Source organism: Musa acuminata, chromosome BXJ1-5, assembly GCF_036884655.1.
Source record: "Musa acuminata AAA Group cultivar baxijiao chromosome BXJ1-5, Cavendish_Baxijiao_AAA, whole genome shotgun sequence".
Lineage (NCBI taxonomy): Eukaryota > Viridiplantae > Streptophyta > Magnoliopsida > Zingiberales > Musaceae > Musa > Musa acuminata.
The window spans coordinates 10,405,465-10,430,941 of NC_088331.1; the positions used below are offsets into that span (position 1 = coordinate 10,405,465).

Below are 25,477 nucleotides of genomic sequence, written 5' to 3' on the forward strand. Positions count from 1 at the left end.
TAAGAACATCAAAAAATTGGGCAGTAACAGTAAGAGGTAGGATTCTAGTGAGAAAGTCCCATTTGAGTTCGTTTAGGTGTTTTGTGTTAGAAGATTTAGATATATATTAGAATCTGCGGCTAAAACCAAAAACCTGCCTTTCTTATATGTGCGTTGTACTGCACGAGCACAAATCCATATGGACACAAATATGTGCGTTGCATTGCACACGCATAAACAAATATGGACACAAATATATGCGTAATACCTTTTCATGGGAAAAGGCCAATCGAGAATGGACTAACCCAAGCAATAACAAAAATATTTTTAGGACAAAATCGAAGACAGCAGCAGAGAGCAAACAGAAACAAATTGGCATAAGAAAGCATCTTCTAGATTGTAAATCTGCAGCAGTACTTCTCTAATGTCCATGACCAAAATCAGCAAGTCAAAGTCCTTACCATTCACAACACAAGCATGCCAAGCAACAAGATGTGATGGCACATTCCAGTCTGCTTAAATCAAGCTCTCTTCCTAATTGTCCAGCCCTCGTTTTGAGCCCTCATTTTGAACTTGATGTAGCCCTAAAAGAAAAATGTTAGACATCTGATTACAGATATGCATAGTCGTGATTCGATGCTGCTACTACGGTCTCAAAGTTCGTATCTACCGGGTTTTACAGTTTATGGAGGTAAAGCAATATATAACAGCATGTTATTCTCCAGATTGTTAAAATGCCTCGGAAAGAAAAAAAAATAGAATGCAGAACAGAATCAGTTGGTTTGTACCAGCACAACAAATATAAAAATCTACACAATATCAATCCAATATGAAATTGTGGCCTCTTGTAACCTAAATTAGCATGCAGTTTATTTTTTTGGTGACTTGACTTGGTTTCCATACAAGAAAAATGATATATGGATGCAACTTAAATATGTTCTTCCGTATATAAGATAAGCTCAGGAAAAGCTTTAACTTTCAGAAAACAGAGAAAATTGGTGTCGATCAAAAAGCAAAATTTTCAACTAAGATTGTAAAACTCGCAAAGAATTATATGACCCCACAGAAGACTTTGTAAACCCTTTTTTCATAGAATAATAGCACAGCATTAGGAAAAGAAAATAGACAATGTAGAATGATGATAATTTAATCAAAATATAATAACAGGATGTAAGATTGCACCAGGAACTAACTAGAGAGAAAAGTTTTTCCAAGAGGCAAAATGTACACACATACAAGGAGATACCAAAAAATGGAGATTAATCATTAGCAAAACCAAAAAGATCATAACAACAAAGTACCACATGAAAGACTTCAACTGAAAAGTTTTCATTCCAATCCTTCCACTCTGCTTCGTAATTCAGAAATTCGGCCTTCCTGTCAAAAGTCAAAGTAACTGTCTTTAACAAAAACCATCATAATCCCTAAAACAGGAACCTGATCATGTCAGCCACACCCAGACATAATAAAGAAGGATGAAGTAGATGAATTCTAAAATGAGGATGATGACAACAAATAGGATCTCAATTATTATAAAAAGAATTTAGGTCATTGTTGGCAGCAAAACATGAAAACAACAGAAACTAAAGTGAAAATGACGAGAACAATGAAGCAGAAGTTAAATGACAATAGCAACTGAGTTTCAAATCCCAACATATTGAGATGGCTGCATGAACCTGGTACCACCATTTTCCACTATGAAGCCACTTCCTCCAAATAATGGAAAGACCATATATCCTCATTGCTTTTATAATGTTTTCACTGGTCTTCATCTCTTCTCATGGCATCCCAAACATAAGCTATCTGTCAGTGCTGGTGACCAATGCCTGAAGCAACTGTAACTTAGCACTATTGCAACCATTTTTCATTAAATATCTCATATTTGCAATAAACATGTAAGTCAGACAACCTGATCTCACCTACCCAAACACTATCAATATATTTCCAATATGCACAGATTCCATAGAAAGTCATAATAACTGTATTCTACATGAGTCCAGGTACTTGACATGGTAAAGAAAGTTAACCAAGTTCTTTTCACTGCTCTACTGATCTTTCAATAAACAATCAAGTTCTTCTTTACTTCAAAGTCTTCTTTCCTATTCTCCTAATTGCCTAGATCAAGTTGGTTAGACACCTAGCTTACACAGTTAAGTACTTTCTGTGGCAATAAATGATTTCACTAAACAATAAAGTTCATGCGACAATCAAGTTCACTAAACAATTAAGTACTTTCTGTAGCAATAAATGATTCAAGAACATTTATACATGGAAAAAAAATTGGTTATAGAAAATGAACAATGCATGTTACAAATTGTATCTATTATGAAGGCAAAAATTTAAATTCCAAATAACTAGTTTGAAGAAAGGCCACTGGCAATTGGTTCATGGATTAATTAGCTAAAGCAGACTCTGAAGATAGCCAGGGATAGCATGTCCACAGAATTGTTTCCAAGCTACATGTGGTATCAGGAAAAGAAAAAGTCTTAGCTAAATATAAAGTCATCAAGGGAGAAACCTTAGCACAACATCTGCAAACTCAGATACAATAGCTTCTCTTAATCGCTAGATTTTTTTTTCACCTGAATTATAGGAGGAGAGCTTGCTCGTAAACTACTTAAAACACAACCAAGGTATATCGATTGACTGAACTAAGAATCAACCAGAAATTGCGATTTCTCAAAGGTATGACAATAAACTGATCTAAGATACTAACTGAGAGATCTCAAGTGAAGTTGCTCAAAGTATAAGAAGAAGGCATAAGCACGACCTGCTCAAGGATTCTGGCTGAACTCTCCTCCACAAGCGTGGCCAAACTTTCGAGTTTAAGTAGCATCTTTCCATACAAATCTTCCAATTCTGAGGTGTACCCTGTGGCCGCAGGCCCAACAAGCCTCTCTAATCTCTCTGCCCCAAACCCCCCTGTCGACGAATCCAGCAAATGCTGCTCCATGGCCAACTCCTGGAGACGGTTCAAACTCTCGCCCCCTCCTCTCTTGTTCCCCATCTCCCGTTCTCCCTCCTCCAGCCCCCTCAGCTGACACGGCATCCATGGAAAGGCTGACACCGGAGAGAAGGAGCTGTACTGCGCCCTGAACGCTGGCCCCACATTGACGATGTCCAGAGATCTCGGCTCGAGGACGCCGCCAACGCCGCCGGCCCTCAGGCGAAGGGCGAAGGCCCTGTACTCGTGGGTGTGGACCGCTTGGTTTCCGGTGGTCGAGGAGGACAGGAGGAGGAAGATGGAAGGCCGATGGGGAAGATCGAGGGACTCAAGCGAGCGATCAGGAGGGGCGTTAGTATCAAGGAGATCTGGGGTTCGAAAGAGGGAAAGGGAGACGGCGCGCTCCCGCATGGAGGGGCGGAGAGGAGATCGGCGGCGGCCGGAGAACCATCCAAGCAGGGAGGCGGCGGGGTGACCGGATGAGGAGGCGGCGTTGCGGAGAGAGGGGGATATGAGACGGCCTAGAGCGTCGTAGAAGGAGGCGCGGGAGGCGAGGGAAAGGTGGCCGGTTATGGTGGCGGCGAGGGGGCTGTTGGCGGCGGCGGCGGCGGCGGCGGATCCGGCGGAAGAGTTGGGGGAACCATGGCCACCGTCGTCGTCTCGAGGGTCGGGAGGGGGGAGGCGAGTGACGTGGCCGAATAGGAGGCCGTCGATATCGCCAGGGGAGGAAGCGAACCGTTCGATGATGGAGGCGAGGGCGGGACCGGAGATGGAGATCTTGGAAAAGAGCGGGTGGCCGTCGCCGTCGGGTATGGCGGCGGCGGCGGCCATGGCGATCGGAAGCGGACGACAGACTACTGTGGGTGCGATCGAGGCGATGGCATGGTTGGAAACGGAAGCCCAAAACAGTCTCCCCACACAAAACACAGATCGGCGCTGCGTTTTTGTTGTACAGTCTATTTTTCTTTCTGTTTTAGTTGTTTTATTGGAGAAGCGTCGAGTGCTTTGCGTTTTCGGATCGGTACTTCTGCTACCCGCATTGATTACCGGATTTCTGATTGGCTAATAGAGGTGCAGCATTCGTTGGGTAAGACAACTCTTCCCAAAAAAAACAAATGATTTTTTATATTTCTAAAAAAAAATTTAAAAAAACTTCTCATTTTCTCCTTCGACTTCTAAGAACATTTTTAGAAATAAAAAGTTCTATCTTTTTTCCCACTGTACAGATCTATTGGGAAGTAACAATGGAAAATATCATTTACATCTATGTCAGTCCAACATAGTCCGAATTTGTAAATGTAAAATTATCCGAGGTGCTTTTAAGGTGAAAACACCAAGTTCCCGATGTCCTTCCTGCATAAAAAATGAGATCGAGAGAGGTTTTTCGATCCGATCCCTTTGGTACGCAAGTTAGTAACTCGAGGTATATGAGTGCGAACCCGAATAGTCAGAAAAAGTAAGCTCAATTCTCATTATGTTGAAGATGAGCTTTTATACCTAATCATAAATGAGTAGAATATTTCATGAAATATTATATAGGGAGACACTCTCTAATCACCCCCAACAATCCCCTCTTGGACTCTTGTCCACATAAGCAATAAGAGAGGAGACAACCCCAAATTGCTTATCTTGAACCTATTTTGAACTTTTGTCCATGCAAGCAAATTGGTGGAAGGTGACCTAGATCATTTCCGAGGACTCTACATGATGGTTACATATTGGATTATGATTAGCTAATAGTATACTCCCTACATTTGTCCCCCCATAAGGTGTGCTTTGGGGCTTTTGCAAGAGAGGTTTGAAGTACGATGTTTAGTTCATACGAAATAAGTGCCTTCAGGATTGCCTCTCCATCGTTGCTAGTGGCAATCCATTGCCGACTTGTCCCTTGTGGCATCGAAGGGTACACATTGGTTGGGGGAGGTCAGGTTTTCCAACCTTCCCATCCCTTCGTGACCTCTACGCCTTAGATGAAGGTGGGAGTTGACATTCTCGACCTCCACACCTCGAATGGAGGTGGGGTTGCCCCTCTTGACTTCCACGCCTCGTGTACAACTTATCTTATGCCTTCGTTGTGGTAGATTTCTCCTTATATGGGTCGAGTTTTTTCGACTCATACTTCGGGCATATTTTTCCTTGTGCTTTTGCCATGACGAATTTCTCTTCATGCGGGATGGGTTTTCCCGAGTCATATGCATCGAGCACACTTTGTCTTGTGCCTTCGTTATGATGGATTTCTCCTAAGTAGGTCAGGTTTTCCTGACTCATGCACTTCAAGCACATTTTTTCTTGTGCCTCAATCGTGACATATTTCTCCTCACATAGGTTAGGTTTTCCTAACTCATGTGCCTTGAGCACATTTAGCCTTGTGCCTCTATCGTGATGAATTTCTCTTCTTGCAGGCCGAGATTTCTCAACTCATGAGTCTCGGATACATTTTGCCTTGTTTTGTCGTAATGAATTTTAACGCTTTTCGAGTCCTTCATCCATCGGTGTCCCTTTGGAATTATCTCGAAGGGACACTTGTCTCAATTGCGGGAGAGAGAGAGAGAGAGAGATTCTCTCGTTATAAATCCTCCCTTACCATGTAGAATGAGACTCATTCTTCCATTTGAACCTCTAGAGCCTTTTTAAAAGCCTTCTACTTTGCCTCTAGGGTCTCCTTATAAGCTATCTCTACTTCGCCTCGGTTCTTTATAGGGCGAGTCAATCCTCGAGTCTCTCGTAGTCCCAACATCAGTTTTGCAATAAATCTATCTTCCTTCGTCTTGCTCTTTTGCCTACTCAGGTCAAGATGTCTTTCTTTTCTTGCAAAAGTTCCTCCTGATCTCCTTTCTACCAAACAATTGAGGTTCGTGTTGTGTCTTTGGATAACCCAAGAGTGCAGGAGGTCCTAACCTCACCTTCATCGGGGGAAGCTATTCTTACGAACCCGAAGATTCTTCAGGACCTAGAGTCTTTGAAAAACTCGCATGATTATGATTTAACGATGAGTGCACCACTTCTGGAGCACTTATAAACTAAATATTTTATCCCAAGTTTGATTTGCAAGTCCCTCAACCTGGACAGTATTTATTCAACCCCATACTCAGGTCCTTTTGCTTGTCTTATGATGCTCGTAATGCGGGACTTCGTCTTCCCCTTTACTCGATGATAATATCTTACCTCCAATGGTAGAAGATCTCATCATCTTAGATGATATCTAACTTGTAATACTATTTAATTATGTTTATCGAAGAATACTAGTGTATCCGTATTACTCCGATCTATAAATTTTTTATTATTTATTTTTAACCGTGCGATAGGACTGGTTAGAACCTAACCATTCTAACGGGATTCAAAGTCAGTGGTGTACTTCCAACACAAGGGTTGGAAGGAGAAAGTTTGGCCAGCGTTCGGGGTGCAGTACGGCTCCTTCTCTCCGGTGTTATCCTTCCCATGGATGCCGTGTCAGCTGAGGGGGCCGGAGGACGGAGAACGGGAGATGGGGAACAAGAGAGGAGGGGGCGAGAGTTTGAACCGTCTCCAGGAGTTGGCCAGGGAGCAGCATTCGCTGGATTCGTCGACAGAGGGGGGTTTGGGGCAGAGAGATTAGAGAGGCTTGTTGGGCCTGCGGCCACAGGGTACACCTCAGAATCGGAAGATTTGTATGGAAAGATGCTACTTCAACTCGAAAGTTTGGCCAGCCTTGTGGAGGAGAGTTCAGCCAGAATTCTTGAGCAGGTCGTGCTTATGCCTTCTTCTTCTTATACTCTGAGCAACTTCACTTGAGATCTCTCTGTTGGTATCTTAGATCAATTTATTGTCATACCTTTGAGAAATCGCAATTTATGGTTGATTCTTAGTTCATTCAATCGATATAGCTTGGTTGTGTTATAAGCTAAGACTTTTTCTTTTCCCGATAGCACAATATAGCTTGGCAACAATTCTATGGACATGCTATCTCTGGCTATCTTCAAGAGTCTGCTTTAGCTAATAAATCCATGAACCGTTTGCCAGTGGCCATTCCTCAAACTAGTTATTTGGACTTCAAATTTCTGCCTTCTTCCTAATGGATACAATCTGTAGCATGCATTGTTCATTTTCCATGTATAAATGTACTTGGGAGTTTGCCTGAAATCATTTATTGCTACAGAAAGTACTTAATTGTTATCAGCATCCTCAGTTTAGAATTCATCTACATCATCCTTCTTTACTTATATTTGCATGTGGCTGAGATTATCAAGTTCCCCTTTTAGGGATTATGATGCTTTTTATTAAAGATAGTTATTCTTTCAAGTGGTGCTTTGGGGTTATGTTCTTTTTGGTATGTCCTTATATGTGTACATTTTGCCTCTCGGAAGAACTTTTCTCTCTAGTTAGTTCCTGATGCAATCTTACATCCTGTTATTATATGTTGATTAAATTATCATCATTCTACATTGTCATATGATGCTATTTTCTTTTCCTAAAGCTATGCTATTATTCTATGGAAAAAGGGTTTACAAAGTCTTCTGGAATGTTCTGCAGATTAGAGGAGTACTGCAGATTTAGGAGATGCTTTCTTATGCCAATTTGTTTCTGCATGCCCTTTGCTGCTGTTTCTTCGCTCTGTGTTCTAAAAATATTGTATCTTCTAATGACACTATAGTAAGTCAGCTGTAGAAGAATCCATGTTATCTGATTCGCAGAGGGGTGACCTGTATAAAGCCGGAAGGAGAGGAGGACACCATGGACGATGAGATGAGGCTCAAATCACGATGGCCGAGCAAAAGGACCGTCTCCCCACCGCCTTCAGCCCCGTCTCACACCACCCGCTTTCCTCTCTGTAGCATTCCACCTGCCATCGTATGTCTAACCCTTTAACGCTTTGGACCCTGAAACATGGAGAAGGAAGGAAGGAGCAGACACAGCATTACCGTGTCCAAGATGACCTTTCCATCCTTGACACCACCAATCACATATATAGAACCTCCAAGAACAGTCGTCGCAGCATAACCCCTGACAGCCTTCATCGGCTCGACCATCGCCCAGGAGGACATGCGAGGCTCGTAAGCTTCGACGCATGAAACCATCTCTTCCCCATCGTAACCCCCAATCGCATATCTGAGAACAGGAGACTAAGCTTAGAGAGCAGTACCACTTTAGAGTGGCAATGGTGAGGGTGTAAACTTACAGCTTCCCCTTCAGTGCTGCCACCGAATGACAACCTCTTCTCCGGTTCATGTCTGCGATCTTGGTCCAGTAGCCCTCCCGGGGATCAAATCTTTCAGCTGACCTGAGAACATTGCCAGAGAGCTTGAGCAGGCATGCACAATCTAGTATTTATCATACAATTTTGTCGATCTCGGACCATAAACGATCGCCTTTTTCCCACAAAAAAAATCACACATCTATTTTCGTGACAATTACCAAAGGAATGCTAGGCTGCTTTACAATTCATCAGCTGGTAAGACAATTAATATCCCATGTGGAATGCACCATTGACATGATACTCCCAGAATGAGAACTCTTAAGCTTATTCTTGACTAGAAATACTGTGTGCACTGTCTCATCTTATATTCTTAAATGATGGCTTCCATGCTAATATTCTGATAATGTTCATATGTGCCCGGATGAATGTTAGAGCTTTCTATTTTATAAAATGCACAAAACTCTCTGCAGGAAAATAAACAAATGAAGGGTATAATCTTACTTCAAGTATTCATGTCCACTGTAGCCACCACAGGCATAAATGACACCTTGGAGTTCTTTTGCCGCAGGAGCAAACCGCTGAAAGAACATAATGAAAGAATTTGAATATGAAAAATGACAAATTTCTTAACCGAAGAAGATGAATGTAATGCAAATGACTTTTAGATGCAGAAATTTTATGCTCAAGTACAAATAAGTTTGACACTTGGCAGCTATACATGGAAAGCAGAAAAGAAGTGTTCAATTTCTAATCTCCAAAAGGTTTAAGTTCTAGCAGCATGGAGGTTTTCAGCTGGCCTCCAGAGTGACAAATGTCAGCTTTCCACCGTAAGAAAGACCGACTCAAAGCCGCCTAACCTCTCCCATGAAAGGTGGTCGAGGTCACAAGGCCAGGATGCATTGCCACAATGCTGAGGCAGCAGGTTGGTCCCTTCAAAGCGTAACCAACAAAACCCAGAAGCAAAGAAATCACACACTAACCAGTGTGGTTCTGAGATTAAACATCAGTTTGATGCTCTAAAGGCCACTCCACCTGTACTAGTTTCGGGTGATGTGCCTGAAGCTTACTTATATTTAATCCTTGAACTGCAGGCTGTGAAAGGATCAGATGCCACCTAAGTCCTAAGTGTAGTGTTTGAATGTACAACTTCAATGGAGAACTTCAAGGACAAGATGATCACCAAAGAAAGGAACACCAAGAACTCAAGATCTGACCATGACAACAAGACAGTTGTAGTTAGAATACATCAATAAAAAATAATGGAATAATAAAAAAGAACTATAAATTCAGTAGTAACAGCAAAAATCCAGTAACGCGAGATCAAATAATTGTCAAACAAAAGAAATCAACACCAGTAACATACCAAATACACAAAAGCACATTAATTTAGCAGTTCCTAAGGTGCTGAAATTTCAGACAAGAGAAATAATGAAGATGCATATATGATTTAGTGCTGCAATTTTGTGGATTTGCATGAATTGATGGAACAGATTATATGGCATGGATGAAAAAGATGGCAAAAGAAGAAAGAACCAGTGAAAAAACCATGAGATCTGCCATGCATGCAGATGCAGCAGCACCTGCATTCACCTACTTCAACTAAATCATCCATGAAGTTTTGGAATTACAAATACCTTCATAAGCATTGATTGGCTGTTGATCCACCTTCCCAGTGCTGGATCAAACATCTCAACATTGGAGAAACACTGAACTCCATTTCCTCCACCAATGGCATATATCTTGCCGTTCAACGTAGAATTAGCTAGACTTCCTTTCTTATGAATTAAAGGGGGACATAAGACCCATTCATCATTCCTTGGATTGTAGCACTCAACTTCAAGAAAAGGAAACCAGTCAGTATAAAAAATATATGGTCACAAAAAGTAGATGATTGACCCACATGCATACAAAGTACCTGTGTCATACCAAGAAGTGCCATCACCACCACCGAAAACATAGATGTTGCTATCTAATGCAACAGCAGATGCATAAGAACGAGCATAGTTCATACACTTGAGAGGAGTTAATGAATCCAATGATGGTGAAAAAGAGTCTAATGCTGACAGACAGGAGAAGCCATTGAAACCTCCAATGATATAAATCACATCCTCTGAACCCAAACATTCCTCAACAAATTTGTTCATTGAATCATCAAGACCTTCAGGAGGACCTATCTTTGATTCTAGCTCCTTGACACGATTGTTCAATTGTCGCATTCTTCTTCGAGAGTCCACAACCAGATCCCTTAATCGCTGCATTTCTCTGTCTGATTCAACCTGAATCACAAGGCAGATCAGACTATGGATTAATCAGAATGCTTTGAAGTAAATAATTCAGTCAAGGATGACATGCCCAGAAGAGAAAATTTATGATAATTATATCACTTATCAACAGATTCTTTATGGCTAAAAATAATGGTAACATGCAAAATGCAAGTGCTAAGAAACCTTGTGTGCATGAGCCTCAAACAGCTGATTTTCTATCATACAAGGCAATCAGTGACCAAGTCAGTTTGGGCCCATCTGTTTGGCCAAAATGCATGTGAGGTTAAGCAAAGTTAGCACAACCAAGGCTTCCTAGCATGCATCCGAGCAGACGGTTGAAACATATGACTAAGAAAGCAAAAAATACATGGACCTGCAAAAACAATTAATGAATCAGAGTAAATAGACTCCTTTTCAGTTATACGATGTAGTAACTAAACTCTAGAAACATACTAGCTGCACTTTCATAAAGATGTTATATACATTCACAGAAGCAGTGGATGATGCATGAACGTTGAAAAGTCAAGCTGGGTAGAGGAACCAGATTAGAGTGTATAAAGAACTCAAATCCTTCAGAATAAAAAGTTCAAATAAACAAATGAAGTGCTCGAACAATGGGGTCATTCTGGAGAAGAACATATAACAATCTCATTTTCTTAAATTTGGAAATAAAGTCAAACATATGCAAGTCCCAATTTGCATCATATTTTATCTACTTTGTTAAGAAATGCAGCTTGCAATGCTAGAGCTTGAGCCATGAAAGTTCGATCTAAAACTATGGAACTCTTCTTAAGAGTCCTAGATGCATATTTGCAAAATTAAATCACGGCTAAACCACCATAGAAAATTGAAAACTTTCTAGCGCTAGTTGTTTGTATTCAAATACAGAATAGAAAATTAATGTCTGTATTCAAATAAATGAGAGAAAGAAAGAACCTGCTTCTTCTCTAAATTTTCTGCCCATGCTTTCAGCTCACAGACGACTTGTGTCAACTGTGTGTACACATTAGAAGTGGGAAATAAATTAGGGCATGGCAATGTACCAAGGTTACCACTAGCAATGGGATTATCGACTCTAATGTCTTGAACTTCATTACCTCATTATTTTCATGAAATGGCTTGGGGATAGTCTCATCATCTTCCTTCTCGGCAGAAGCAGTGTACCTCCCTAAAACCTGTTCAGCATACTCTTCCATTTCACCAGAGATAATATTGTCTCTGCAATCATTGGCAGACTGAGTTGAGCACTGAGAATCAGCAGCCATCCTTCTAAGCTTAAGTAAAACTGTTTCAACCTGGGGTTCAGATGCCTCATTGCCAACCTCATGTTCCTGCAACTTGTGCTCTGGATCCATACAAGTGCTTGCATCTACATTCATTACTTGCATATTTTCCACTGCCCATTCTTCCCAATCTGACACTGTCTCCACATTTTCCATATCTTCAATGGCACTACATGATATTTTACTTGAAACACCATGGTTGCTATCTTCATCACCACAAGAAAATGACGGAAAGTTGTTCTTATCAACCAAATTAACAGGCATATCAAAATCTTTTTTTGGTACACATGCCTCAGCATATGTGCATCTATTGCTGCTAGTTGCCTTTGAAAAGGTGGTTGTTGATGCTGGTAAAGCAAGATGATCTGCTCTGGTGTTGGTATGTGAAGGTAAAGGTACAAAATGTGCAATTAAAGCACTTGTCTGTGCATGGTCAAGCTCAAACCAGAAGTGTTGTGGATTATAGTAATTATCTTCTATTATCTTTTTGAACTGATTCTCAGTAAGTGGTGCGCAATTTGTCTTGATACGAATTGAAACCTTGGAAAACAAAGGATACATATGTCAGATAGAACTGAACGACTTTACATGGTCAAAACTATGCTAACACAACAAAAATCAAAATACCCTTTGACATGTGAAAGGAGTTTGCTTTAGGACAATACCTGTGCAGGATATGGAGTCCTTTTATTGCTACCGTCAGTCCATGCATATGAGTTGGTGTTCAACTGACCATGACTTGCGGCCTCAAAGATGCCATGTAACTTCCTGTCACTATAATTAAACAGAAACAGGGGTAGGCCTTCTTCAATATTTCTGACATAGACGAAGTGTGTTGGGGGTAAACCTGTCAGAACTTAAAGTTAAAAAGATTCACTTATAAGGCTTGCTCCATGTTAAAATGCATAGATGACCAAAAAAAAATGCAAAACAGTTATCATGTAAACAGAGTACTAAAGCATAGATGACCAAAAATATTGCACAAAACAATGTAAGATCTGACTTTTTTAGTCACAAAGGATTCTGCAGTTACAACAACAAAATAAAAAGAGGAAAACTGGAAAACCTTATACAGTACAAGTAAAGCAAGATAAGATATGTCAACAAGAAAAGATCAGATTGATAGCTTGCAAATATGAGTTTATACACATAAACTGACCAAATATCTTCTTTGACAGGCACTCCTCCATCGTTTTGTGTTTACAGCCGAAGATCACTCCTCCCAGATCACTCTTGTGCAAGTTCCTTGTTGAAACAGTGCGGTTCAAAGGTGCCACAGTTCTCCCCAAAAAGTTGTTTAACTGTTGTCTCTTTTGTTGCACCATTCTGCTATTTTGGCAAGCAGAGAAAAAAGACTATCATTTTTCAGGAAAAGCATGGAATAATGTATTGAGATTATCACATTCAAAACAGTCATTTCGGATTATAAAAAACAATATGCCCATATCTAGATGATCTTCACTGACATAATGTATACAATTTTAAACCTGAGGTTTCACACTTTTCATATCAAATCGGTAAGTATATATAGCACAAAAAGGAAAAACACTGCCACTTCTCATAGTCATAGGGTGTATGATATGCTTATGTATCACGTGCAATGGAAATCTTAAGATCATGCGGATATCATATCATCTAGTTCCTTTCACCTAAAAAGAGTACCTTAAGTGTATCATTCCATATTAGTAAGAAAATACTGTCAGAATCATTAAACAAACTCAATAAACTAAGAGCAAATAATGCATGTTATAAAGTAAAGAAAAGATAAATGATTCAATTAGGGAAGGTTATACCTTTTACAGCACGCCTGGGAATCAAATTAGATACCAGCCGTGGTAAATGCATTCACCTAGAATTAAAAACTAGAACCCTCTTGCCTCATTGTTTTATAAAACATGTGTCCCCTGTAATTCTAAAGCTTTTAAGCTAACATCCTTGCATTTTCCCCCTTATTCGCACAAAAAAAATAGGAAGAACATAAGAAACCTGCTAGAAAATTCATGATGAAAGAATGGTACAAACTTCGTGACAGGATCAAAGCTAAAACCCACAATCGGCCACCTAGACAAACTCTTCTTTCCAATCGCACAAATGCTATGAACATCTCCGCACCCGAAAAACCCAGACAAACCCATCCAATTAACACACCACACAAGAAAGCAATGACAAGCACTGAGGGTACACGAAGAAGAAAGAACGGATACCTGCGACGCGTCTAGTGGACTCGCAACACTGCTCGGCGGGACACACAAAGCAAAGAAGGGTTTGCCGCAGGAGAGAAGCAATGGATGGGTTGTATGGTGAGAAAGAGACCGCGGGTTTCAAGAGAGAGGGGGGCGAGACAAAGGAGAAGGGAATGAGCCGAAGAAGAGAGAGAGAGAGACTGACGAAGCGAAACGAGAAGGACCTCAAGAAATATTAATCGCCCCCCGTCGCCAACGCAATTGAATCATCGGTGGGTCCCGCCTAAACCGTTCGGAACGGCTTAGGTTCCGTAGGTGGGTAGGACAACGTAATTAGAATTTTCCGGTCCAAGCACCGCTGGTAAGATTAAAACCGATGCTTCGCCCCCGCTACTCGTAAAGTTCCATACCGTAGCAGTGACGGGAACCGGAAATGCTCCTTCGGTTCGTTCCTCGTTTAGCCTCACGTTTCCATCTGTAGGGCCGATGCCGGGCCCACATTGGGCGAATTGTTTCCGTTTTTGATATTAGTCCCTCCCTGCAATAGGTAATTTTAATAATTTTATATTTTAGAAAATGTCACCAAAAAATATATTGAGATTAGTATTATATGAATATTTTAAAACTATAGATTATGTATTAATCATGAAAAATATTATAATTTTATTAATTATAGACATATCATAAGTATCGATAATTAGTTCAAACTTACGATTTTATTGTTATTATTATATAAGCATAAAAGGTGTCTCATAAGTTATTTGATGATTCATGTAAATTTTATGTCTCCTTAGGAAATGAAACATCTTTTAACCATAGAGCTAAAGCAATCCAAGCCGTTTTAAGATCATGATAACATGTATTTTCTTATCCTAATTCCATCTGTGTTTTTCAATCTTGTGTGGCTGCCAAATTAGTTAAAATTGACTAAAACTGATCGACTTCAATTCAGTTTGATCATTCAATCCAACTACAATTCGACTTCTAACCATGAAATCAACAGATACATTGAGATCAAATCGACCTTTCTATTTATTAGGAACTGCAGAATGCAGCATGGATGATGTTGAGCTTCCATGCAATAAGATCCGTGGGGCACAGCAGAAAGGCAGGAGTGTCATCCCCTGTTCGACATTCTGAGAACAATCAAGAAGATAACACCAATGACGAGGAAAAATGCACATTATTATTCCTTTTAGTGGCATCAGCACACTTGTGTGGGCATGGATGGTCTGACAAAAAGGATGATATATTGTATTGACAGTGATTTGGTCTTACCAATATATCAATCAACTGTCAATACGATATATCATCCATCTACTGTTAATTAACCTCATTTGGTAAGCTGCAGAAATAGGGCAACAAGTGACTTTGATATGCAAACAAAGTCGAACCTACCCAAATAACTATAAAATCCAAGAAACCTTGTTATGCTACAATTCATGATCTTGTGATAAGAACTCTGCTAGAATATAATAGCAATCAAGAATTCCTAGATTTACTTTGGATAACCTACATACATAATAAAAAAAATACATGTCACCAATTGAAATTGAACAGACCACAACCTCAGTTTGTTTTACTCCCATGTGGCGCTTTAGCTGGTACAGGAGGAGGAGAAGCTAACTGGAGACGGAGAATACAGATTGAACAAGAAGAAAAAAGAATAAAACAAAGGGAATATTATTCACATGATGGTATGCATTGATTAAAATTGGAGCTTCCCGGCTGCACTACTTCAGCTTTAATCAGACTTCTCACTTTGTAGACCGTGCTCTTGTGCAACCACATCTTGCATATTTTAGCTTGAGATGTATGCTAGGAGAGCTCCAGAATTTCCAGGTGATGATTAGTACTCAGCAGTCACTCCAACCATCTCCACCATCTTCTTCATCACTTCCCACCATTGCCTGTTCCAAAGAAGATGCATGATTGGTAGGCAGAAGAACAAAGGACAGAAACTGTTCAGAATCAACTTGTCTATTATAGAGACCAACCTGGCGCAGTGCATTTGCCTTCTCTAAGATGGCAGCAACTTTAATATTTGTTGAGTGGCCCTTGTTGTTTGTCTTTGAAAGGACTGCTGGTTTCAGACTGAACGACTGAAAGAAAAAAAAATCGACTCTTGATATCAAACAGAGGTCTCTAAAGCAAAAACAATTTTATATTATCAGAAGCATACCGACCTTGTTTCTTATCTGCTCCAGTAACTCATCTCTCTCATCTGCCTTAGGTTTATTGGAGGGCTTCATATGCTCTGATACCTTCCTCAACTGCAAAATATTGGACTCTAGCACTGCATCCTTTTTGTCTGCCTTCGACTCATTTGAAGGCTTAGCTTGCTCCGGCACCTTTCTTAACTGCAAGATGTAAAGGATAAAGCAAATGTTAGCTCTTGCCGCCAAAGAAATGGAAAAATAAGTAGTTGCTACACCACACAAGTATTACCGTGCTTCTGTCATGGGCAGCAACAGCTTCTATCAGTGGATTTCGGGGGCGATTACGTATGGAATGGGGTTTAATGCTATGCCATTCATCTTCTCTTGTAGGTACAACACCAAATGGCGTGGAATGACTCCCTTCCAAAGAATATACATAGCCAGATTGAGGCATCTCCAATCTTGAAAAGAGTGAGAGATCTGACGACTTCAGAAGGTGTGCACTTTCACCTCCAAAATCTCCATAATTATGGTGATGGTTATAATCTTCTAAAGTAGATTCAAACAAAAATAAATTCTGAGGCTGGATCACTTCTTTTTCCAATTTTAGGTGATTGTGCTCAGAATAATGAAATTTCTCCAAGTCTGAACCTGGCCACAGCTGACTAATCTGAAATCTCTTATCTGGTACAGGCTGAACTTTTTCTTCCTGCAATGCAGAATGCTGAGAGATTTGGCTTTCAAATATAGGAAGCGGTGTAAATGAATCTGCCAGAGGTAATCTTAATCCCTCTTGTGCATCAGGAGCATGTATATTATTCTCATAGACTAAAGATGATGATATCAATGACAATGAATTTGATGAATGCACAAGGTTCCCCTCTAGACAGTGAGCATCAGGCTGATGAAATCTCTTATCTGGTACAGGCTGAACTTTTTCTTCCTGAAATGCAGAATGCTGAGAGATCTGGCTTTCCAATATAGGAAGCGGTGTAAATGAATCTGCCAGAGGTAATCTTAATCCCTCTTGTGCATCAGGAGCATGTATATTCTTCTCATAGACTAAAGATGATGATATCAATGACACTGAATTTGATGAATGCACAAGGTTCCCCTCTAGACATTGAGCATCAGGCTGATGAAATCTCTTATCTGGTACAGGCTGAACTTTTTCTTCCTGAAATGCAGAATGCTGAGAGATCTGGCTTTCCAATATAGGAAGCGGTGTAAATGAATCTGCCAGAGGTAATCTTAATCCCTCTTGTGCATCAGGAGCATGTATATTCTTCTCATAGACTAAAGATGATGATATCAATGACAATGAATTTGATGAATGCACAAGGTTCCCCTCTAGACATTGAGCATCAGGCTGATGAAATCTCTTATCTGGTACAGGCTGAACATTTTCTTCCTGAAATGCAGAATGCTGAGAGATCTGGCTTTCCAATATAGGAAGCGGTGTAAATGAATCTGCCAGAGGTAAGCTTAATCCCTCTTGTGCATCAGGAGCATGTATATTCTTCTCATAGACTAAAGATGATGATATCAATGACAACGAATTTGATGAATGCACAAGGTTCCCCTCTAGACATTGAGCATCAGGCTGATGAAATCTCTTATCTGGTACAGGCTGAACTTTTTCTTCCTGAAATGCAGAATGCTGAGAGATCTGGCTTTCCAATATAGGAAGCCGTGTAAATGAATCTGCCAGAGGTAATCTTAATCCCTCTTGTGCATCAGGAGCATGCATATTCTTCTCATAGACTAAAGATGATGATATCAATGACAATGAATTTGATGAATGCACAAGGTTCCCCTCTAGACATTGAGCATCAGGCTGATGGCTCTGATCAACAACAATTGGTGGTAGTTCAGACAAACCAGATGGTGATGTGATAAATTTGTTTGCTGGCTTGATGTCTGATGGTGTCACAAATGGGTTTGTTATAGCCAAAGACGCAGATGAATTTGCATTTGGCAATAAGGAGCTCACTTGAAGCTTTTGAGTTCTCCATTGAAGAGGGGGGAGTGGGGGAAGTGGGGGTGGTTCTTCAGAATTCTGTGAAGGAAAGCACGAAGTTGATTCATCTGACTGCGGCTCAGAGGATAGTCTTGATGTTCTTTCAGTAACGAAAACAACGGAGCTTGGTGAGAGTGAAAACGTCATATCTGAGACATTGGAAGCAATTTGACATGCAGAAATTTCAGAACAGCATTCCGATGAAACAAGTGCTGAACCCAGCTTTTCAGTCATGGTTGTGCTTGATGGCGTTATGTCCAACTCATCATACTTTACATTGCTCATGAACGCATGATGATTTTGTTCAGGTCTTTCTGATGGTTCTTCATCAACATCAACAGAGTTAATAGGAATGTCAAGCTCAAAATATTCACCCTTCTGATGTGAAGATTCTATTTCTACTTCATTGCTGGCTTGCAAGGTAAATGCCTCCTCAGGTAAACTTGCACTTGCATGATCAAGCAATAAGTTGGCCGATAAAGACATCTCTTGTTTTGCACTTTCATGATGACCTTGTGCTGAACATTTTGGACCAAAATCTTGTTTGCTTTCTACAGGATATTCTAGACATGTATCATTGACAAAAGGATGCAGATTCCCATGGACATGCACATTTGGCATCATATCACAAATGTCACCATGCAATCCATCATCATTTGCATCGGATGAATCTTCAACAGGCAATCCATGTGAAGCAACAGGGTCTTGTGCTGATTGTTCTACCCCTGAAAAAACTGCCATGTCTGGAGTGCTTTGTGAATCTAGAGATTTCGCCATCTTCGGACTAAATGTTTCACGGGTCTTCATTTGATGCTGATATGAGACCGCAGAATCAATGCTATCTTCTACCAACTGTAGTGGAAGGCCAGATGATTCTTTAGTGTAGACCGGGGAAGAATCATAACTATTAGTCTCATCTTCAGATGCAAAATTTTCAGCTGACATATCTTTGACATCAGTAATTTGTTCAAACCCTTGAACATCACTTTGGAGGTTCTCCTGAATATACTCATTAGCCAATTTTAGACCATCACCAACAAGGACAGGATAATTAATGACCCTATCGAAAAATGTTTCACTTTCAAAACACAAAGGCACCTGCTCTGTGGAGTTCGTCTTGTGGGACTCTTGAGGTTCTGCTAATTTCACCTTGGGCGATTGTAGGGTTTCCTCAGTGCCCGAAAAATGCTCCAACTGAGGTTGTGGTATTTCAGGCATTGCAAGATTTTGTTTTGTCATGTCATCAGTGTCCTCACAACCAACTTCTAGATTTTCAACATCAATATTTTCCAATTTCTCAGTGCAATCTTTATCAGTGATGGTGACAATAGCAGAAATAAGAATTGGTGTGCTTTCAGTTGAACATACTTCAGCATCTTGATCTGTCAACTGTGGTGACTTCTCTATACTTGCATTTGAAGGATGTGACACGACTTCAATATGCCCCTCAAAAACTTCTGTAAGGCTGCTCTCATATTTTGATTCAGAAAGATAATCAGACATGCCAGATCCGGATTCCATCTCCTCTAAAATTAGCTCAACAGGATTGCACGGAGGATGAGGGTTTTCAGAAATAATGTCATCTTTACTCCCAATAGATGGGCCTGCCATATTGAGTAACACAAAAAAAAAATCAGTGAAAATGCTAAGGTTACAACGAGTCTGTGAAATATCAACTTGTGCTTCGCTGAAGAAGAAAATAAACAGATGTCTGTTTCACACACGAACTTACCATTCATAGTTTGAACCACATCGTCAGTTCCCTTCACATATTCAGAAGATATTTCTACGGTTGATTCTTCAGGATACTCTACATCGTCAGTTCCCTTCAAATAATCAGAAGATGTTTCTATGGTTGATTCTTCAGGATACTGACAAATGTTTATGTCTAAAGCAACATCATGTTGTATGATGATGATATCAGGATCTAAATGAGGGGCAGTTGTTATGATGCTCCTCCCACCTAAACTAGCTGTTGTATCATTTTTGAAGGCAAAAGATTTGGTTCCTTGATCCATTGAATCCTGCGTCTCTTTTTCTGTTGGTGCAGTGATAAATGGTGAACCTTCATTACCATGATCTTCCATGGGTAAAGTTCTAGCTGGTGAAGAGGAAAGGCGGTTAGGCATGTCAAGCATCTCTGTAATGCCTTCTAAAACCAGCTCTTCCACAAGCTCTGGAGGCTGATGTATCTCGGGATCACTCCTATTAGAATGAGGTGAGCCTGTCATATCAAACAAATAAAGCATAAAGGAGGTCAGAGTTGTTAGTCTATCAAAACCACAGTATTTACTTGACTAGTTGCAAGATAAATCTACCATCTGAGAATTTGATGGTCTCATCTCTTCCTAACTGTGCTTCATGATCAGCTGAAGTGCTGACGTGGTAAGCTTTAACAAATTGCAGTGTATCAAAGCCTTGTTGAGGACCAGTGCTAATGAGATTAGAAGTTGAGTTTATATCACAAGAATTGCAAGGTTCCTCTCCGATTTCTGATCTCAAAATGGGATTATCAAATGACTTTATATCGCTAGCTCCATCAGAAATCATATCAAATGAGTTGGCAACCTCGTCATGTGGCAAACACTCTTCACAGCTTTCATCATTGGTTTCACCAAGAAGATATTCTGAATTTGCAGAAGAATTTGAGGTGATTTCTTTTTCTTGAGTTGCTGGTGTCTCACTTAAATTACACAGATTACTTGATATTCCACTCTCTAAATTATGGTTCAACCCTATTGACACAATAGAGACTGCTGCCATATCCTGTTTTGAAAATTGAGTCAGCAGCTCGTCTAGCGTTTCACTGGTGTAAAAATTCATATCATAAGCTTCCTTTTGTGTAACACCAAGATCTGGTCTATCTTTATTTTCAGAATCTGTTTCTACTTCTGGTTCCATGCTGTTCAGTGCATCCATGAAATTCTCCTGCTCGCTACCACCATCTTCAGTCTTATAGCCATTGTTACTGTCTTCTAATATATGTTCAACATCCCCTAATTTATGATCTGCCACCTGAACTGATGTGGTTTTCTCAGTATCACTAAGCTCACCATCACAGTTACTGCTTTCTGATTTATTTTCAGCATCAGCAAACTTTTCTTTGTTCTCCACAAAGTTGAAGTTTCTCTGTGGATTTTGCATGTCACCAAGTGGCCCATGAAGTGCTTCTGAAAATTCTTCAGTTCCAGTCTTCCAATGATCAAATTTATATGTTAACTTTACCACTTCTTTGGTAGGGGTCTCGGTAGCACTAACATCTCTAACTAATGGATAGTTTGCTGATACATCCATAACGGTGTCATGCATTACAGAAGTCAATTCACCTGAATCCACTAAATTTACGTTTAAGCTTGAATGTCTTCTACTATTGTCCAAAACAACTTTCTGCTCATCTGAATGCAGTGCAAGAAGACATTTTCTTAAGTTACATCCTTTGCTTCCATTAGTATTATTTGAGTTCCTATATCTCAATCTCACAAGTCTGGTGGCAGATTTACTGGAAACCTGATCAGACACTGTTGTCTGCGAACTACACAAGACCAAAGATCAAATTACTCAAGAACTGATGCCTATATATTATAATTTGACCACATTGTTAGTACATGAAAGATAAACTTACGTGGAATCTGCAAGTGGTGACAATAAAGACTCGAGGGTTTGACCTTTTTTCCAGTTTGACCCCTTCTTCTGATAAAAAAAAATGCAGATTAATGTCTGCATGACATCATTATAATTTTGGAAGTGAAACAAAGTGAAAGCAGATAACAGAGAAGAAAATGATAATTCTCTCAGGATACGAAGAACACGCAAGTTGTCATATTTAGAGTTTGTCAACATGACTCGTTCTAAGTATTTATTCAAACAACATCAACAATCATCATTCTTAGCTTAACTAGAGAATGTAGGACCCTGCATCATTTAAGAAGCTCCAGTATGAACTCAAAATTCTCTAATCTAGAAAGAAAATATTGTAAGCTTTCAAATATTTCATTTCCTAATGTTCAATAACAAGATTTCATATACTATTTGCCCTGTGGATCCATCATTCCAAATCAAGCCTTTTAAGTCTGTTCCCGATGAGCTACAATATGACATATATCATTGATTCAATATCTTGTGGGTAAAGTGAGAGCCACTTTTAAGGTCAGGCCATTGTGTTTCTTCAACTTAATCATCCTAATAAGAACATACCAACAAAGTAAATAAAGAAACTAAAACGAAAACTTGTTCACCTCTGAATATCTTACCCTCATCTTACGAGATTTTTTCTCTCTTGGTATCTCTGTTTCTACCAAGCCAGAGGAGACTAGTTCCATCTTGAAGAAAGATGGATCCGAGTATCTTTTCAAGCAGGCTCCAGCACCAGCAGTATCAAACCTGAAGGAAAAAAGAGAAGTTTGTTCAACTTGCCAATTTTATTCCTTGCGCAGATAGTATATTACCCTTAATATCGTACTTATCCAGGGTGAATAACCGAGGTGGCCCACGGCATTCTTCATATGAGTCCAAGATAAAACGTGGCATATCTCCTTGAGTGATTAGGTTTTGATCCATTTGAATACTAGAGTGCCAATCAATACCTGCAGATGAGAAGATAAGGAACTACAATAAAGGTAAGAAATAGAGGCATGTAATGGACGATAATTTTAAGCTGATTCAATAACATAACGCCCTATTCTTTTTGGTGAATGGATTCTAGTATTTAATCTCTGGTTTGCAAGAGGAGTGTTTCAATCTCCTGTAAGAGGGATTTCAAGTCCTGGTCAATATTCCAGGTCGATCTAAAACTTGGTCCAATGGATATTTTCGATCTATTATCTCTGTGTATAAAAAATGGAGATCTTGTATGTTCTCATTAGGTATATGAATATTCCTTTTGCAAATTCTGAGACCTTCAACCTCAATGGCATAATCTTTCAGCATCTACAAAGCTGTGAATGAATAAAGTGCCATCCCCTAAAATAGGTTAAATTTCCTTCTTAGCCGCAAATTACACATTCTTATAGTATATAGTTAATTTCTTTTACAATATGGTATAAATCAGTTAATGCAGAAATCTTTACCTTATCGATCCATATATGATGCAACAAATTTATAGAAAAAATGGAGACTTAGACATTGGAACTTAGCCTTCTTAAAGAAAGAAAGTTGCATACTGACCATCATTGTAAGCAAAATTTGAATGACTAGACTGAGAGAAAATAGCCTTTTCAACTGATGGCAACTCTGCTTCAAGCTGCTGGACACGAAGCATCAATCCATGCCCTCTAGCAGCAGTTCCCATTACTTCTTCATGCAAGTCACGAAATATTTCTGCAGCGAACCTATTACAGAACATCAAGACAGCCACTCATGAACATGATCTACTGCTGCTATGCAACTCGAGATAAGTTTAAAATTTCCATCATGAGGCAGAAGTTCATCTCAAGTTACTTGTGGAAAAAATGACAGTTGGTATGTAACAACAGAGAAATGTTACCAACTTTAGAATTAACAAGCACGAAAACAAATTTCAAAAAATAAAAGATATAAAGCATCTTAAATAAAAACAATTCAAGAAAAAGAAAAAATAACGTAAATTGTTAATTTCTGCCAATATACACACTAGCAGTGATGAGATTTTATTCAAGTAAGATGCCTTAAACAAGGGAAGAACTACCCAGTACCTACTTTGATACACAAAAGCACTTCTGCATTACGAGAGTTGAGAACCATCCATTTAACGTTGATTCTGAGTGGTTAGGGTTAAACAGAAAGAAATAGTAAAGCAACGCCACTATAAGCAGAAGAGTGGATTCAAGCACAGGGGACAATGTGAAACTATCCAGATATCTTGGATGTTGGGATTATTACAATCCCGAATGGGCATGCATAAGTAAAAGCTTCCTTGGACAATTCACTAAAACGATATAAGGGAATCACCGATTAACATTCTCACAAAGTGTAACCCCACTGATTTTCTGATGCTATATAGTAATCTTGATTAGCCAAAAAACATTCCCGACACTAGTTTTCATTCAGCTGCTAATACAATTCTATTGCAAGGTCCTAAAGGTCATAGAGACCTATATTAACAGGATGAATGGCACTGCGGAAGTTCTTATGAGTTCCATCACATTTCTCTGTCAAGAAAGATCAATAAAACTAACCAAAAAGAAAAACATCCAAATCTAAACAACTTGGTCCATAGTATAAACCTATCTTAGAACTGCCAAGTCTAAATAGAAATTACCATATGAATTTCTCGAAGTTATTCCGTCTATCTATATAATGCAAAATCGGTGACCATTTCAGAAATGAGCAACAATTGCATACCCTCAACCTATAATTAATCAAGGACAATTTTGCCAGAAAGGATAAAAACTAGACATAAGGCAAGCAAACCCTAACCCATGCAACTAAATTACCAAGCTCATCAACTTAAAAAACCGACCAATACAAACCAACTCCCTCAAATCCCCCCCCCCCCCCAAAACAAACACAATTCCACCACCATTCCGACACGCGAAAACATGAAGAAGCACAAGCAGATCCCCATTCCCCACGGGAAGCAAAAAAGAACAAAGGGACATACTCCGCGAGATCTCCGAGCTGGCGCAGCACGCCAACGAGGCCGGCCATGGCGACCCCTTCGAGGATGGCCTCGGGATCATCCTTGTCGGCGGCCCGGTGGAGCTCCGGATCCGCCAACCCGTACTCGTTCCTTATCTGGTACCGAACCGTTGGCATCTCGCCGGAATCGAAGCAGGAAGAGACCAGAAGGAGCCCCCGACTGAGATCCAAAAAATTGGCGCCTTTCTTCTCTCCTTTAGCCTCCCCCGGCTTCCTTTGTCCCCTCCTCTTCTGCCACCGAGCTCCTTTCGCTCACACACGCACAGGCATACACTGCCCTTTCTTTTCTAAGCTCCTTTTGGTTTCCTTTTTGGAGGATTTCGAGTGACCATCTACAGTGGAAAAAGGCGAGACGGGCGACCCGCGCCAGCTCGCCCAGTAAAATTACTTCGAACGGGCCCCACCGCCCAATTTTGAGGTCGCTTAATACTCGAATTGCTGATAATTAATCGGACGGTGGGGCGCTTCCAATTTGCTTCGGATTGCGTGGCGGAAGGGGGCGCACGAGACTCGCCGCTTTCGACACGAGTCTGATCCGAGACGGCAGTGTGTACACGTCGCCGTGATCTCGTCGTCCAATGAGATGGCTGGGGATCGGAACCCTGTATCTGACACTCGTGGGGATCCTCATCAATAATTGCACGTTCCGATCACAATTCTGTGTGATCTTTTTCCTTCGAGCAAGTATTTAAATCAGTTGCAAGACTTCGTGTGATCTCATCTCGGTAGGATCCACAATGGAGGTGAGGCACAAAGCTCTTTGTGTTCACCAGTCCTGTGTCTTGTCTTCCCTCAAGTTTCGCCGCTAACCATGCTGCTTCGAGGCTTCAGGCGCTGGCCAGCTGAGACAGTGGGGG

The 25,477-nt window shown here is 40.3% G+C and overlaps 3 protein-coding genes across 5 annotated transcripts; all 3 read right to left on the minus strand.

Annotated features, from left to right (window-relative positions):
- Positions 1-351: 351 nt before the first annotated feature.
- LOC135673748 (uncharacterized) lies at positions 352-3,870 on the minus strand. Of its 2 annotated transcripts, XM_065183008.1 has the most exons (3): positions 2,750-3,870; positions 1,281-1,356; positions 352-563 (listed from the first exon to the last, which is right to left on the minus strand). In XM_065183008.1, the coding sequence occupies exons 1-2, from the start codon at positions 3,752-3,754 to the stop codon at positions 1,309-1,311; spliced, it is 1,053 nt and encodes a 350-aa protein (XP_065039080.1). In that variant the 5' UTR covers positions 3,755-3,870; the 3' UTR covers positions 352-563; positions 1,281-1,308. The 2 variants fall into 2 exon arrangements, with proteins under 2 accessions (XP_065039080.1, XP_065039081.1); XM_065183009.1 differs by lacking the exons at positions 352-563; positions 1,281-1,356 and adding an exon at positions 1,483-1,805.
- A 3,649-nt stretch (positions 3,871-7,519) lies between these two features.
- On the minus strand, positions 7,520-13,982 carry LOC135673749 (uncharacterized). Of its 2 annotated transcripts, XM_065183010.1 has the most exons (11): positions 13,848-13,982; positions 12,803-12,969; positions 12,309-12,490; positions 11,458-12,183; positions 11,297-11,353; positions 10,012-10,372; positions 9,731-9,930; positions 8,598-8,674; positions 8,079-8,180; positions 7,822-8,008; positions 7,520-7,742 (listed from the first exon to the last, which is right to left on the minus strand). In XM_065183010.1, exons 2-11 carry the CDS (start codon positions 12,966-12,968, stop codon positions 7,653-7,655), a joined length of 2,148 nt encoding a protein of 715 aa, XP_065039082.1. In that variant the 5' UTR covers position 12,969; positions 13,848-13,982; the 3' UTR covers positions 7,520-7,652. The 2 variants fall into 2 exon arrangements, with proteins under 2 accessions (XP_065039082.1, XP_065039083.1); XM_065183011.1 differs by lacking the exons at positions 12,309-12,490; positions 12,803-12,969; positions 13,848-13,982 and having other exon boundaries at positions 11,458-11,578; positions 11,656-11,790.
- A 1,292-nt stretch (positions 13,983-15,274) lies between these two features.
- On the minus strand, positions 15,275-24,924 carry LOC135673750 (SCAR-like protein 1). The gene is made up of 11 exons (XM_065183012.1): positions 24,583-24,924; positions 23,169-23,332; positions 22,465-22,588; positions 22,256-22,385; positions 21,628-21,695; positions 20,324-21,537; positions 19,738-20,229; positions 16,275-19,609; positions 16,013-16,186; positions 15,824-15,928; positions 15,275-15,736 (listed from the first exon to the last, which is right to left on the minus strand). Exons 1-11 carry the CDS (start codon positions 24,735-24,737, stop codon positions 15,683-15,685), a joined length of 6,015 nt encoding a protein of 2,004 aa, XP_065039084.1. The 5' UTR covers positions 24,738-24,924; the 3' UTR covers positions 15,275-15,682.
- Positions 24,925-25,477: the final 553 nt, after the last annotated feature.

Coding starts and splice junctions, on each gene's coding strand:
- LOC135673748 (XM_065183008.1), bottom strand. CDS start 3,754: ATGGCCGCCGCCGCCGCCATACCCGACGGCGACGGCCACCCGCTCTTT. Junction 1,357..2,749: donor CAGCCAGAATCCTTGAGCAG/GTCGTGCTTATG, acceptor GACTTTTGACAG/GAAGGCCGAATTTCTGAATT.
- LOC135673750 (XM_065183012.1), bottom strand. CDS start 24,737: ATGCCAACGGTTCGGTACCAGATAAGGAACGAGTACGGGTTGGCGGAT. Junction 22,386..22,464: donor CGGTTATTCACCCTGGATAA/GTACGATATTAA, acceptor TTTTTCCTTCAG/GTTTGATACTGCTGGTGCTG. Junction 19,610..19,737: donor TGTGGTTCAAACTATGAATG/GTAAGTTCGTGT, acceptor TCAATATGGCAG/GCCCATCTATTGGGAGTAAA.
- LOC135673749 (XM_065183010.1), bottom strand. CDS start 12,968: ATGGTGCAACAAAAGAGACAACAGTTAAACAACTTTTTGGGGAGAACT. Junction 8,009..8,078: donor GCAGCACTGAAGGGGAAGCT/GTAAGTTTACAC, acceptor TCCTGTTCTCAG/ATATGCGATTGGGGGTTACG. Junction 7,743..7,821: donor GAAAGGTCATCTTGGACACG/GTAATGCTGTGT, acceptor ATACGATGGCAG/GTGGAATGCTACAGAGAGGA.